This window comes from Trichoderma gamsii (genome assembly GCF_001481775.2).
Source record: "Trichoderma gamsii strain T6085 chromosome Unknown Scaffold_15.2, whole genome shotgun sequence".
Taxonomy (NCBI): domain Eukaryota; kingdom Fungi; phylum Ascomycota; class Sordariomycetes; order Hypocreales; family Hypocreaceae; genus Trichoderma; species Trichoderma gamsii.
This window is the reverse complement of record NW_020171352.1, coordinates 303,813-319,860: the sequence shown is the minus strand read 5'-3', so window position 1 is coordinate 319,860 and position 16,048 is coordinate 303,813. Positions and strand designations below refer to the sequence as shown.

The 16,048-nt window shown below is 51.0% G+C and overlaps 2 protein-coding genes across 2 annotated transcripts; one reads left to right on the top strand and one right to left on the bottom strand.

Annotated features, from left to right (window-relative positions):
* Window positions 1–5,429: 5,429 nt before the first annotated feature.
* On the top strand, window positions 5,430–5,894 carry TGAM01_v205011 (hypothetical protein; the record flags this gene model as incomplete). Its single annotated transcript, XM_018803534.1, has 1 exon — window positions 5,430–5,894. The coding sequence occupies one exon, from the start codon at window positions 5,430–5,432 to the stop codon at window positions 5,892–5,894; it is 465 nt and encodes a 154-aa protein (XP_018663231.1).
* Window positions 5,895–13,048: 7,154 nt separating this feature from the next.
* TGAM01_v205010 (hypothetical protein) lies at window positions 13,049–14,119 on the bottom strand (the record flags this gene model as incomplete). Its single annotated transcript, XM_024549556.1, has 2 exons — window positions 13,049–13,361; window positions 13,671–14,119. 2 exons carry the CDS (start codon window positions 14,117–14,119, stop codon window positions 13,049–13,051), a joined length of 762 nt encoding a protein of 253 aa, XP_024405688.1.
* Between the last annotated feature and the right edge of the window lie 1,929 nt (window positions 14,120–16,048).

Genomic DNA, 16,048 nt, shown 5'->3' with positions numbered 1-16,048 from the left:
ATCTGAAACGACAAAGCACCGAAGAAAGAAGAAGAATAAAATCTCTGGGAGCAGCGCACGGGGAATCCGCCTCCCTTCAGGGTCCAAAGCGCTTTGACCACGAAGTAAAGGATTAGTGCAGAGAAGAAAGAGTGCGAGCGGTTTGCTCTTTAGTCTCTACCGGCCCGGCCCTGGCTCTAACCCAAGGAGGTGGAGAGTTCGGGGAGAGAAGGACGATGTCCGGACCGTGGTTCTGGCTTTGGTTTCCTTTTGCTTGGTTGGCGATATCCGTAGAGCTGGTAAATTAAGCTACTGGGTAAAGCATTTAATCAAGGCAAAACAAGAGAAAATCATCAAGTTTGATTTGCTGGTCTCCTATATTCCAGAGGGGCTGTATTCCCGTTTAGGAAGAGAAGACGCGCGGAAAAACAATCTAGAAGGTCTCCCGAGTCAGGGAAGAGAAAATTTCGAGCTCTTCGATTTGCTAGTGTGGGCATTTTCTATTTTCCTGCGGTGTGAGCACTCTACTCTGCACATACATAATCGCAGGGCCTTGTTATACGCTCGGAGATATCAAATGAGTCTATCTCTTGGCTGCGTGTTTGTTGTCGCGCGTAAGTCAGAGGTGCATGTTGTAGGAGCGGTCAGAGGATAGATGGCTGCGTGCCGTATCGCGGTGATGCATGTCGCATGTTGCATGTTGCATGCATGCTGCACGCTGCAAGATGCAGTGACTCCGTCTGATAACAGTGGATGGATTGGATGCCACAAGTCAGAATCCATGTATTCCTGCAGCATACACCCCCCCTTTCCCAACGGACTCTAAGGTGAAGGGGCCCGATATATGGAGATAGCTGGGCGACAAGCGAGATGCCGGGAGCCCACTATGCATGGCCAACATGGCAGACTGGGGGTTTAAAAAAAGACGAGAGGGCTGGACTCGGTTTTTTTTTTTTTTATCACCGGTAAGTGGATTTTCTGTAAAATTTGTGTGAAAATTTTTTACTTTGTAGTTTAATTGAAATCTTCTTTTTGCATCTGATCGTGGTGGACACAATGTGGGCTCGCAGGCCCTACTCATCTATGGCTTACTGTTGCAATTCTCACTGAAGGAGGCGACCCTTGAAGCAAGGAGCAGCCCTTTTCCTCCCCCCCGGCAAGGGATCTCCCGCTCCCTGGCGACGAAATAGGTCTGTTTACACATCGGGAAGCATTTGGAATGCTTGATTACCGCTGCTTGATAATTTCTCTGGTAGCACGGTAGTATTTGCAATTCCGGCGGTCGGGGCGAGAGATCTGGTACCCTAGAGACTACAATGCCACCAGCACGGCATGCATCGCATCACGTCAACCACAGTGGCATGACTCTCCGTACTCACTGACGTCACAGGAAGAAGCTGTGGAATATGTCATCTTTTTCCAAATGGAAGAATCGAGACTGCTGGGGGGGGGAGACCAGAGATGTAGCCTGCGGCAGTTACGGGTCGAGAGTGCATGAGTACGTGCATTGCGCTGCTTAGTTTCCGGATGGCATCGCTGCCTATATCGTGGGGGTTGTTGATGCTTCTAATGCTGGTAGATTCCGTAATAGGTGGGTTTGTATAAGTGGGAGCGTTTTACAGCACACACTCTTCTTACTCAACAACTCGCCCTTACAAATACTCATAGGGCAAACACAGGCAGCCACAACTTAGTAATCATTGATATCAATACGCAGAAACCGCGGGGATGCTACGTAGTACAGGGCTCCCGGAATGCTGGGATGCCAGATTGATGAATCTGACTGTGCAAATCCATCGCATTCCCTATCCATTTCCGAACAGTAAGCGGCAAAATCCTCAGTCTCAGAATAGAAAGCAGTGTGTACCGTGAGGATTGTCGATTGCAACCTCCGATGTCAGGCTCTCTACACTTGAGTCTGGGGGGGTGTCAGATGTTGCCGGTGCTGTCATCGCACAGCCAGCCTCCCCCGGCGGGGGGACCATTTTCGCGATACGCTGCGGCTGCTCCCTCTTCCCCCAGGAATAGCACAAGCCCGCCGGTTCGCTGTTCTGTTCTCTCCAGATCATTATCGTAGCTTGTAGCTTGTTTCACTTTTTCTGTGCTCCGTTTATTGGTCCAGCGAATCGATTGGAGAAGAGGAGCCGAAATGGCGGTGCGCAAAGACCTGACTCACCCCCCCCAAGCAATTGAAGAGCGCCGATGAGGGGAAGCAAAGCCGCCAGCTCACCGTGCTTTCGCGAGGGAGGGGAGGGGAACGAGAAAAACGGCCAGCTGGCTGTCACAGGCGCCTAGAAAATGGATGCTGGGTACTTGCAAAGGGCCTGGTCGGTACTAGCAGGACTGCCGTGGACACCGCATAGCCGCAGGCTAGCAGCATGTACCAGGCCATGTACAGGCTGGCGCCAAAAGTACAGCGTGTCACGGTATCGCGAGGGTGCCTTATCATGTATCTGCTGCGATCAGAAGGACACTTATCGGGCTGCGACACAGGACGCCGCTGCTTGACCGCCTGGCGGGCTGCGGCCAATGGCAGGGCGCGCACGCAGCCGGTGGGAGGGCAGCCGTACCGTAGGCCACGACAAGAGAATCAGAGTAGCAGAGCTGGAATCTTGGGGCCGTGGTTGGCTGGGCGTAGGATTCCACGCTCCGTATCCCGCCGTCATACATACTGGGACATGCTGCCTGCCAGGCAGGTACCTACGTGGACGGGCTACGCGCCGCTGTGACTCGTGTATCACTCGACCGCTTCGTGTACTTGTATACGCGCGCCGACCAGATGGTGGTGGCCGTCTGGCTGCTCTACAGAAGCTGGACGGTTGGGCTTGGAGGGCTAGGGGAGTGTCGGGACCGGCTATCGCTCACCCCCAGCGCCAGCACAGCAACAGCAGACAGTCCAGTAGGCAGACTCTGAGAGCACGAGCTTGTCATGCCCCCCCCTCGCTCGCAAAAGTCACTCCGTCAGCCGTTTTGTTGTTTCTGCTGCTCTGGTCTCATTACGGTATTACCTACGGTACTGCGGTACCCAGATACGCTTCCGTGATCCAACCGGTGTGTGATCCTGGGAAACGGGTGCTGTGCAATCCGTTACCGCGCACCTGGGGCTCCCCCTCAGATAATACCCCGAATAGAATGCTGGAGAGCCGTCAAACTTGGGTCCCATGCTCTTTGGTGCTGATGATGCCATTCAAACTAATCGCCAGGTAGGCAGGCCGTCGAGACGGAGAGCGTGGTATTACTCCGTAATTAGCAGTAGGTAGTATGGATTGATCTTATTCTCTTCCCAGGTTGCTGGTCGTTTGTGTGCTTTTTTTGGGGTGGCACCAGCGACGGCTATTCTCCGTTGCGGCCCGTTTCCTCTAGCAATTTTCTTATCTCACTTCTTCTTCCACGGTAATCTTTTTCCTCGGGGAGAGCGCGGCCGAGCTTCTTTCTGGCCACTAAGATCTGTCCGTTTCGGGCATGTGTCTTGTGCACACTGGTCTTTTGGGGGTCCTTGTTACAACGGTTGCTTTTTTCGGCCATACTTTGCTTTGATAAGCACTACAAGCTAAGCAGCAGAAACTCTAGCACTAAGCTTTCTTTCCTTCTTGTTTTGTCTGCTCGTCAAAAGAGATTGGATAGCGTACGGGTCCTAGAGTGCGGAGAGAGTTTTAACTACAAGTCGGCGGATAGGCCTTTGACTTCCGCCGATAGCAGCGGCTCTACTACGCGGTGTTAGACTCGTAGCTAGATTTTGCGATATATCAGATTGCGCATATCCCTTTTGAAGGGGGCACATTAGGTCCTATACTAGCAAATAGGCGAAAAAGCAAAACAACGAGATGGCTTTTTGCCAGATTCCCCAGACCGAGGGCGGGACGTGCGCTGAGACGGCGGTGGCAGATCCAGCAAGACGGAATGCCGGGGAAGGCCATCCGCCGGGAAAACTGGCCTGGCTTGTCTATGCTGTGTCGCAGGGCCTGGGGGGTTGCTGGTGCCAGGTCTCCCTGCTTGGGCTGGCTGACCGGAAAGCTGGGGCGGTGTGCCGCGGTGCCCAACCATGCGCGACCAGGGCGAGGAGAATTTGCTTTTGTATTTTCTTTTTTTGATGACTAGGTAGGTACGTACTGTAGCAACAGGCAACGAGAGAAGAGAAAACGCAAAAGCAAAGCTGGGGCGTAAACTTCAAATGGAGCGACGGTCAAGACAAAGCGTATAATCCTCCCCCAGATGCAACATGACCTTACCAAGCTGGAGCTTGCTTTTAGGGCACGCCCGGCGGAGCCGTTTGGTTGGTTTGCCCGTCTATACAGCTTGTATATTCCAACGAGACATGCGTTTCTCGCCGCGGTTTCCCGGGCTGGCTGGCTGGTTGAGTGAATCCTGCTTTTGTTGCTTTGTCTCGTCTTGGGTCGTGTCTCTCAGTTGGCGGGTAGATGCTGTTCCGTATAGAGCTACTAGAGCTCGTGTGCCACTTGATACGAAATCGATCCCTCCGTATCTTCCCTCGTTCCCCCGTACGCCGCCCGATAACCTGCTTTGCCCAGCCCAATCAGCGCCAGCGCACACGCAGAGCACAGGCAGTGGCGGTCAGAATCCCCGAACACCGCCATTTGTGTGTGACGGTGCGTGTCCGGCTCGTCTCCGTTTTGGATGCGCGCACGCATATAGGGCTGGGCTGGGCTGCACTGGCTGGCTGGCTGGCTGGCTGGCGCCTCAAACGTGTCGTGTCGGTGTCGGTGTCGTGGCGTCGGGTCTCTTGTCTCTCATCTCAACTTCAAAGCCGACGCAGCATAGCCGGGTCGGAGCTCCAGGACCAGCAACAAGGGCCAGGGAGGGGGCGTGCGCCAGAGGCTGCCCGGGGCATGGGCGTGCGCGGAATGGCTGCAACCTCTTTGATTTCCCTTTTGCCCTTGTGCTTTGATAAAACCCCCAGCCCGGCACCGCAATGCCAAATCCCTTGCTGCCACACCCCTCCCTTGCTCCTGTGCTTCCAAACGGCGCCCCATTTCCCCCATCTCGCCCATCGGCCCCCTTCGCGCACGCCCCCAGCCCAGCTCCCAGATGATTCACTCGTGCCCGCCCGTGATGGGCGATATAAGTGCCACGGGCTTCCCTCTCTCCAGCTTCCTCGGCCATACAAACATTCGTCTCGACGATCCATCTCACCGTGCCATCCGTGGTCAGCAAACATATATCATCTACAATCCTATCCTCTCTTCCATCATCATCATCATCCCATAGCCATCATCCTCTTGGGCCATCTTGCTTGCAGCCACCCACGCACCACCAACACACCCCACGCTTCCGCCGCCATCAATAGCTAGAAGCCGAGCCAACTCCTATTGTCTACCGAGCCGGCGTTTATCAACACACCAGACACTTATAAACCATCTCAACCCCAGATTCTGGCCATCCTGATCTGCAAACCACTTCCACAACTCTCCACACATCAACCACATTCCACAATGTTCGGTTCATACAGCTCATACAGCTCGGCGAGCGCAATGTCCGCCGCCATCGACATCAGCCCCTCCAACCTGCGCAGCACCCGCGATGCCTCATGCGCTTTCCCCTCGTGGCCTCGACGCGAGTCTCTGTCCGAGTTTGGCCGCGAGGAGCGAGCCACCTCATTCCTCTCCGACGACGACCTCCTCCTGTCTGACCCCTTCGACGACGACAGCCACAGCGTCGCCAGCTCCAGCGCCTCGTCTTCCCCCATGATGATGCAGTCTCCTCCTCACCTTACCGACTTCGAGGTCCTGGAGGCCCAGCGCGAGAAGCTGGCTGCTGTTCAGCGCGAGGCTGTCCGCCAGGTCATGCTCGAGAAGGAGCGCCGCAAGCTGGCCGCCAAGAAGAAGAGCCGAGCTCACGTTAGCTCCAAGAAGAGCCCCAAGTCCAAGCTTATCTCCATGACTCCCATCTCTGAGTAAATCTACGCTACTACTCGGGTCATGCGCTGGCGTATGGGCTCTTCTCTCTTCTAATTACTCAAGGCTTTATTACTCAAAAAGCCTCTTAATAGACTGACAGCATCTGCACTGTCTCACGACGATACGACACTTTTTTCTATGACTGGTTTTCAGCACAGCCACTGCAACATTATTTCTGGCGCTATCAAAGGATTTACAGCGCTTGAAGGAAGAAATCGGGGCGCCGGCGGGAGTGATTAGCGGTCCGAAAACAATCTGACTCATCCTCACCCCTCCCCCACAACCGGGGCATTTTTACCTGCTTTTTTCCTCTTCTCTATCACAGTTCAACCGAACTCTGCCAATTACCGCGGCCAAATCGGTTAAACAAAAGATATCGGCCCAATCCGGCTTTTCTTTTCTCTTCCCTTCTATTCCGGCGCCAACAGCGCATTTCAGCAAACCTTCACTTGATACCCCCGGAACACACTTTATCCTTTCTTTTGTGCTTCTTCTTCTTCTTCTTCTTCTTACTCCGATTTAATACTCATGACGGCATTATTTGGGAGTTTTTGTTTTTTCTTTTATCAGCGATCATAGCGTGGGATTTCATTTTATTAAGGATACCCTCTTCTGAGGAAGAGCGATCACAGCTACTTGGGACCAATATTACACACACAACAGTGTTTTTTCTTGCTTGGCGTTGGGAATATCATTAGGTAGCATTACTCCTCCGTTGCGACGGACTGGGAACAAAGGGCATAACATGGCGATTACTTTTAGCATAGTTTAGATAGCTTTTCTTTTGACAAGATACCCCCATTTTTGATGAATACTATTACTAGTTCTTTCAAAACAAGCAATTTGCTTCCATCTCTCCGCTTCTCCTCTTATTGAAACTGTGCAACTGCCATGTGCTTTACCCGCTCTTCCAGGTGGGCGCCACGCGGTTTGCAGCCCTTTGTTTTTTGAGTTCAACCACAGTGCCCAGCGCCACATGCGTGAATGGATGAAATGGCTGAATGGGCTGAATGAGCGAAAAGGAAAATGCCGACATTGATGCCTACTCTATTTTCCACATTTGGTAATTTAGCCCCAGCGCTTTCTCTCTTCCCCCAACCAAAGGGAAGCAAACAGCGACAAACGAAGCTTGCAGCCACCCGGGATTTTCCCGCCCCAAAGTCCCGATGAAGCCTTGGAGCTGAAAAGAAGCAAAGCAACAAAAGCTGTCACCGACTTTCTTTCAGCATTGATGAGAAAGCGCCACACTGCAGGGTTGCGCTCACCGACCCTATGCGGTGCGACACTTGTGGCGTCTTCTCCCTCCCCTCTGGTTTTCGCTTGTTTGTCAAGGGATGCCCCCCCGGATGAGAGGGCCGAATATTCACATGAAGTTTAGCTGGAGCTAACGCGCTCTGGCGGTCGGCATCTTGTGTGTTGTTTTGGTATTACTTTTTCCCTTTTCGGGATTGCTTTCCGCTTTCCGATATTGCTTCTCATGGAGGGGGAGTGTCTGTTTGATTCTTGGGCTTCTTTTCTTTTTACAATGAATAATAGTGCGAAACACGAGCAATGGCGAAAAAGTAAAGAATGTTACTTCGTGCGCTGCAGTGTTTATGGGTCGGCCGCTGGGATTACGTTTTTTTTTTTTTTTTTTTTTTTTTTTTGTTTTTTACTTTAATCATTCTTACATTTTTAATACAGGTATTTTCTTTTTGGTTTCAATGCGACGAGTTATATGAGTAATTGATTGCGAAAGGATTCGCTCTTGTGGCTGACTGTCAATCTTGGTTGGATCGGTTAATAAGTATACTTTTCATTAGCGGGCTGAGAAGGGCTGGTTTTTACAGCTCAAGCTATCAATTGTAATCTGTAGCTGCCTGACTTTACAAGTGCCAATTAATGCAGGGCGTCTGAAAACCTTTTTTGCCTGCCTTGTTTTGATTTTATCACCAGTCACTTTTTTTCCCCTTTCGATCCCTTTGCTTTTTTAGCTAATTGGTGTGTTGTACACTTTGTGAGCTTTCACACGCAGGGAGAGAGTAGTAGAGCTCTCAGAAAGTAAATAAATTAAGTCCCCTCCCTCATGCAGGGCGATATTAACACAAAAACAACTTTGCCTTACAGCAGGCGGCTCGCCGGAATGCGCTGCCCGTGATAACCAACGTTTGCTGTAAGTGGTCCCAACCCCTCCCTCCCATATGTTTGTCTCATGTACGATGTAGGCACGATCGATGCAGCCAAGGCTTTTTGCGCGTGAAGCACTGCTATTGGTACGAGGCACACTTTATTTACTTGGTCACTCACTCGCTGCACCGTATCTCGCTAAATTGCGTGCGTCGCACACACTTTGACGTGGTATTTTTCATTTGCTGTACCTTTTTTTTCTTCTTCCTCGTGCATGAATATCCTTGCACACCGAGTGGGTATCCAGCTGTGCTGGCATACATACTATATGCTGTTACCACCCGACCTGAGCAGCTGAGATGGTCGGTGTGAAAGCAGACTGGAGTTGCGGTCTGGCTGAAAGAGAAGAGAGCTGATTACCAAAGGAACACTAGACACGTGCTATTCTTGGCTCAGTTCTGCTGCGGTTCTTGTGATTGTTTTCTGCCCCCAAAAAAAGCAAGACGGAATAATATTGGCCGTCAGCCCTTTTCAGCGGGCTTACTTGGTTGGTCTTGCGCAACTTGCTCAGCCAGCCCAGCTTACTTGCGAGTTTGTACATAGGTAGGTTTGTATTACTCCGCCTGCTTTGGAGTGGTTGCTAGACAGGAACAAAGTGGCCATCGGGCTTGGTCGGCACTAGCTGTGACGAGGTGTTCGGGGCATGCATAATAATCCTCCTGCGGTGTGTGAGTGTGCTGAGTGTGTGAGTGTGCTGAGTGTGTGCTGTGAGCTGTGAAGGGGGGGCTGAACTGCATGCATGCAGCTTCTCTTTTCACTTTCTTGTTGCGCGCCGAGTATTAGAGTGTGTACCTGAATGTGATGTGTTACTGGGGTGTGCGTCGTTGATGCTACCGTTTGGGCATCAGACTTTTTGTTCTTGGTTCTGTTTGTCTGACTGCGAACATTGGTTGGTATCCGTCTTATTCTCTTTGCGAGTTTCTTTCTTTGGACGCCTGCCCAGCTTGGTAACTGGTTCCCTCACTGTGGGGTTGGACCCCGACATTTTTCTCTTTATCCTGAAAGATGTGACAGCAACGTTGTACTCCATCTATGGGGCGTATATTGTACTTCGCCATCGCTGGCTGCTGGTTCGTTCCCTCGGGATTTGCATCTGTCCACTCAGTGATGGCACGTGAAGATTCCCAAACGGACAGTGAAAGATGTCTGCCCGTTAAGGGTTCAATCGCTTCCCCGCTGATCTTCTGCCCTGTTAAGTGGATTGGGGGCTGTCAAAGCAGCTTTGCTGGGGGTTCGGCTTCCATGTGGCCAATGGGCTTGTAGGGCTGCATTACTGCCACCTTATTCGCTGTAGATAGTCGCCGGATGTTACGGTGGCAAATGCATCTTATTGGCTGTAAATCGGCCATTCACGTGGAGGGGAGATGCGACGAGGTTTTGAACGAATCAGGTGCCTTTGGAGCTAGTATTGAAGCTTTGATCTCTAATACAAAGAGCTCATTGAGGCATTATATTTAGCATCTCTGACTCAACAATGGGGGCTTTGCAAATCGACCGCGTTATGCGAAGTAAAATGGTCTTGGCCTTTTAGCTAGGTAGCTAGTGCTCTCTTTCTCTTCGTATCGTCCGATAGGTAGGTACGCTGTGACTGTTTTGAGCGTAATTATACGCCCCATGTGATGCCGCGCGTGAATGGCTGTGATTGCGTTTAAGCGGCGGCAACTTTTGCTGCTGCGAGAGGGAAAAAGGTGCCCAAAAAGCCCAAAGACCTAGGGCCCGGTCACATCCCCAGGTGTCGTGATCTGAGCTTCATGTCCGTGGCGCTTCCTTTGTCACAGATTGGCCGGTGATTGCGACGCTGGGGGCGGCCCTTTGGGAGAAGCTGAGACTGGGCTGTGGCCTATGATACATGGTCGATACGGGCTGAATGTGATCTACGCCCCCAGAAACCGATGCATGTGCTTTTGATGTTGGGCATTCGAGATGAGGTGTGTGCGGGATGGGGAGGGAGGTGCGCGATATGATATCTGATATCACTGCGCCTTCTTCCAAGCGCCGTTGTATCTGCCTCATAGGGTTTTGAGGTGCCTGAATTGCTGGTAAGTTGGTGTGATGACACTATTTTACTCTTTAATCGAGATTGGAGGCGAAATTGTTGGAACGGAGCGTCTGTTTGTCATCTCGTTTGGCTAAGAGACTACAAACTTGCTCCATCACTGATGGAAGGGGTGCTTTTATCTTGATTTGACATGTTGCAATCTTCTATTTTCGCTTTTAACACCTGTAATTTCTGAAGTGTGATTCATAGCTTTTGAAAGGTGGCATATTGTATAAGCGTCTTTGAACGCAACGTTTATTACGGTGAAGTTCTGTTTGGGGACGCCTGCAGGATCCTTATGAGGATGGAAAACTCTCGCTTGTACTTCGCATATATTATAGCTGGCACGTCCTTGTTTTTGAAAAGGACATCAAACTGCTCTCACTCATACGATGATCTCTCCGTACTGTGACGAGGATTTCACACGACGGACCATGCTCATCGGCATATAAAATCCCCCAAGCAGCGAAGAATGTCACGATGGAATTGCCACGGATAGAGCGAGGAGAATTAGCTGGATTGCTAACTGTTTTGTTGATATGAGAATATAAGAGTAATCTTAAATAGTATGAGTTGTTTTGAGTTCTCCTTCTTTGGCAAAAAGGGTCAAGCTCTTCCATGCGAATCAACGCCCTCCATAAAAAGTAGATACCTTTCATACGACTAATGCTTCTAGTACCACGGCGTGAGGCTATATCAGCCAATTACTCTGCCTCTTGTCACTTCAAATTGTACTTCCCTTTATGAAACTATGGTTTACGTCTTTCATACAAGGAGGTGAAGGTTAATGTTACAACCGGAGGAACTGTTGCTTTTAAATAAGATTGTCATCAACTCGCCACAGTCAACAGTTGCGGCGACTAAGAAAGCGCCTAATATATACTTCAGTTTCTGTCTTGAATGGCTTATTTGTAACAGAATTTGTTTTAAGAATGCCCGTGAGTAGCTTTGGAGGTAGCAATGGCATAACATGTTGCACCTTAGCTAATCCTTAGGTACTTGTCACGAAACAAGTAAACTACCTATCCTTCCTTGCTGTAGTTAAGCTTCTCTCCTCATATTTTCTTAGCATCTTCTAACTCTGCTCATATTTTCTTGCTTCTCCTTAGGAACTGATTTGGCTGAGTGTTCTCATTAATTGACCCGGGCAAACAAGTACAAGGACTTGGGTTGTTACAATGCGAATATGGGAAGGCATACCAGCCGCAAGATATAGGAGGAAGAACTAGAAGATTTAGAAAACTGGATAAAAGAAAACCCCCAGATTGTTTTTAGAGGATTTTATCTATCAATACGTGATACGGACCATCGGGAGTTAGCAATGAGAAAGAGTTTGCAAGTGATAATTGAAGTCTCAATTTCGCAGACTTCCATAAATTGTATTAAAAAGAGAGATCTATTATGTGTGCAGTGTTTAGCAATCATCTAATGCATGAAGATCTTGCTTTTTGTCTTTTTCTGACTTCGGAAGCGTGATCGGGATAGGGAGAAGCCAGTGGATGGAAAAAAAGCTCTTTTCTTTTGCTGCAGCAAAGGTAACATGTTCTGGGACTTGCTTATTTTTCCATCGTAAATGATGGTTCAAGATTATCGACCTTAGGATCATATGTATCCTCTAGTAGAGGTCACTTTTAGGTTTGGAAGAAAGACTCTCAAAAGTGTCAAATTGGCATTTTTCTTCGGCTAAGCAGCAGAAAGTAGCTAGACCTCACACCAACAGGCTCTTAGGATGGCTTAGGAATTGGTAGAGAGATTCATTGAACAGATTTCTACATTTGAATCTACGGAAGACTTCGTTCAAAGATCATTCCAAGCTTGGGCCTCTTGGCCTGAACGTCAGCTGAAAAAGCTGGCTGGACATAACAGCCGAAAGAACCGCTGGGAATATAAGATGGATGTCATCGAAAGTGCCCCGTGCATAATCTAAATGAAGTAAATGCGCACAAGTTAGATAGTCTTACGAAGCATAGCACGATATCATAGCGAAAATTAGATCTGAGCCTGAAGCTGGGCTACGTAATCGGAAGCGTAGTCGGAAGCTGAGTGATACTCGCAGACGTCCTGGCTACTAGTCGTTTGTGCTTCTCGATGACCGAAGCGAGACCGGATATGCCAATAGCCGCACCAAGTTGCTACACAAGGCATGTTGTCTGGCAAGGGTGGCTCGGACTCCCCACGTCATGGTTGTCTTGGCTTCTGATGTCGCCTGCTTCACCGTATTTCAAGACTCTCCGCTCTGATGTGACACAGACGATAACAGCTACCCCGTAGGCCCTGCATCAACGTTCAATAGCATCTCGGAAGAGATCCCGCTATCCGACAGTAAAAGGAAGTATCTTATTTGAGGACTGGCTCATAGATGTAAGTCGACACAGCTGAGAGGAGAGTTGTCATCAATTAATGGCACTCCATTATGCCGCGTATTCGAACATGTGGTCCTCATGTTTTGGGCTCCCTGCCTTGTCTCGGAGTAGAAAACGTGGTCGTGCTTTGCTTGGCAGCAGTTTAATTAACAACTTCCACGGGGTGGCGCTCCGGCCATGATGGTTTTGGATGTTGAGTGTGACGAAAACGCAAAGAGGGAAGGCCAGAAGCTGCGTCACAAGGTCACAGTCCGACAGGGTGCGGCAAGAAAGCGAGATAGTATTCCGTATAAATCAGCGGATATGCTGTCGTTGGGCCTCAATGGATTCCCAATTTAGTAAACTTGTCGTTGGTCGCCCGAGACCAGCATGGCCGGTGGCGCCTACTTGTATGTCTCAAGTGGCCATCACCCACTTAGGCTGGGATCGATTTTGCTGCCTAGCAGTGTGATATCTGCTTGTCTAGAATCCTTCCCGTCGTGCCTTTGCGTGATATGGAAGTAGATTACTATAACAATAGTTTAGTCTACTGGTAACGGTGGTAGTTGACTTGGAACGAGTAGCTCGCATGTGATGAGACCGCGATCCTATGTATAGCGGATGGCAGGATGGCAGCCCATATGGAGCTTGCTTATGTTGATAAAGAGTCTAAGACATTGCAAAGCATGTCGCACGTGTGTTTTCGGCATTTTGCTACCGCGGAGGAGTAAGATACGAGCAGAAGAGTCTCCATTGCCAGACTGAACCGGGCATGTTGCTTTGCTAGGATAGTCTTGTAAAGAAAGATTCCCTGCCGCGGCAGGATCACCAGGGGTTTGCTCTGTGAAGCAAATGAGATGAGAGGCAGATGCTACAAGAGCAGCCGGAGAGATGTGACTGCGGAGACCGCGGGCAAGCTTGCTGGAGAAATGTGTTAGCGCGTTGATTCAAACAGAGGCTAGCAAGAAACAGAACTCGGGGAAACGTGATAAATAAGAGAAACTGGATGCAAGCTGAAATCCATCTGTCTCAGGGAATCATCTGATACAAGTTGGCAAACAGCTGCAGCTGCGATAGAGGAAGGCGGGACAAGGATGTGCGAGTGCTGGTGGTTTGTGATTCGATGATATCGCGATATGGCGGCAGGCGTTTGATTGCTGGATGCCGCAGTTATGCGCATCGAAACTGCTGTTGACTGAATTGCACGCATTCATATGTAGATACAAGTACAAGCTTGTAGTACTGGATGATGGAGTTTTGGTGGTGAACCCCTGATCCCTGCGGCGCAGCTTAGCGGGCCGGGATTCAGCGATTGGATCCCTGCGGCCAGGCGTGATCGAGCCGCCGATTGGCCAGGCTGTGGCGCGCACCTGCATTTGGCGCGTCCAATCAGCGGCCGCGACACACCTCGGCGCTTCGACGGCTGCTGCCATTGAGCCACAGGCCCTCGCCGCCCCGCTTTCGACCGCAGCCCCAAAATCGCTGCTCCAGCCATGCATCTGCGCTTGACCATCTCGGGACCTCGAACAACCACCGCGATATGGATGGCTGGCCACGGCGAGACGGACGATCAGTTGCGAGCGGCCTGCGGCGAGGCGAGATGAGGCAATGCAGAGCAGCGCAGACGCGCGAATGAAACGAGAGGGACCGCTCGCGTCGATGCATTCTCCAGCGCCCATTGTGGAGGACAATCGCCGGCACAAGACAAGCCACGATACTGTACGGCGCCGGTAGTCGCTGCAGGTCTCACTCACAGGCCGTTTCCTCCCCCCTGCAAGGCACCGCTCAATCACTCAGAAATGCTCGCACAGAGGCCAGATCGCCAGCGGTGGAACCACCGGTGCAACGGTGAAAGGCGCCGCAAGTCGGGGTAAGGAGAGGAGCCGAGGGAGCTCGCTTCTCGTGGTAGGTACACGTACAGCAGCACTCGTGTGTACCTGTATGGCAGGATAGGAATGCATATACACCGAGTCTAAGATCCTGCAGATACAGGCACTCGTCACAAACGCCGTTCTTTCCTGCATCCGCGCGGGAGCTTGGGATACGGAGTGCATATACATACTCGCATGTATAAGCAGCAGTACCACCATTAACACCATTACCAGCAAGACTAGCAAGCAATACTGCACGAAAAAGAATGCAACTGCAATCAGACGCCAGCTATTCGCCCAAGTCGTCGCTGCTCTCAGAGGCCCTGATAGGTTGATATCGAATGTCTTGTCCGGGGTGCGAGGCTAGGCAAGGGGGCCTCAACAAGGGCACCTTTACTCCAGCGGCGGTACGCAGCCCGCTAGCGCCTGTACATCACCTGTCGTCAATTTGTCCGTCTGAGGATCTGAGCCCATGATTCCTAGTTGGCTCACAATCGCCATTTGCCTCGCCAGACTATTTTCGCCTCGTCAATGCTTAGCTGGGCCCACTGCGGACGTACGCGCGTAGGAGGCGACTATCTGGGCGGCTCGCCGGGGCCAAAAAGAGGATGAAGAGAGGTCAAGGAAAAAGAGTGCCTGGCCCCCAGACCAGAATGACGACAATGGCAGCGTTGCAGCGGGTTTGGCATCTCGACTCGGTACCGGTGCTCGGTAGCGAGGGAGGTACAGTTGCAGTTGCAGTTGCAGCTAAAGGTTCTGGACGTTTGCGAGCCGTGATGCTGCAGATAGTCGAAACATGGGCGCCATGCATGAGCATCTGTAGGCACAAGCGTTTTGCAGCCTCGACGCGCATTGGTCGCCGTGGCCTGTCTCTGGCTGCCGGACCGTCTCCGCTCCATTCCCAAGACGGCCGCCGGTAGCAGCTTTTGCACTCTAATTTTATATGGCAGCCAACCCCGTCCACTGACAGGCCTCGTCCACGGCCGCATAGGCGCCATGCTCGTCTGGCTCTCCATCGGACCCATCACACCAGACCCCGGCCAGGTCTTGTTACTTGGGCCGTGGTGCTACTGCTGCGAGAACCGTTCGTACCTCCAGTTTCTCATCCTCGCCAACCTGTCCAGATACTGCTAAGCAGCTACCTGCCTCACCGCGTGTGAGTGGTGTGTGTCTTGCGCCTAATCCTGGGCTAGAATCTGGACCAGGGCCACACCTCTCCTCTCTACCAGCTCCGTATTTCTCTCTTTTTTTTATCTTTATTTTTTTTTTACTGCTTCTCCTCCTCCTCCTCTTCTCTTTTACTTCCTGATTCTGGCCGTCTTTTTAGGCTTAGGAACAGTAGCAAAAGAGAAATCAAGTAAGCCTGAGCGGACAAGAGAAGCTCTCCTCGCTTCCAGGCTTCCCATCCGGGTGACCACCGTTCTGCATCCTGCCAAACCTCTCCTGCATCCGCCTGCATCATCCGCAACTCCTAATCCTCGAACAGGAGCATCCCTAGGCGGCTCGAACAAGCGCCGAGCTAATCAGATCAGCCCCTCCCCTAACATTCTCCGGCATATCACAGAAACCTTCGTTCCTTTTGCCTACAAGTGCTCTCTTATATGCAAAGCTGTGACGCCGCCCGCTTCCGTTAAGGCTGCCTGACCTTTTCTTTTCCGTTTTGCCTTGTCGCAGCCTTCTGTGGCTTTAAGCCTTGCATCTTCAAAGCCTCTTCGACGACAAACTTGATAGCTTCAT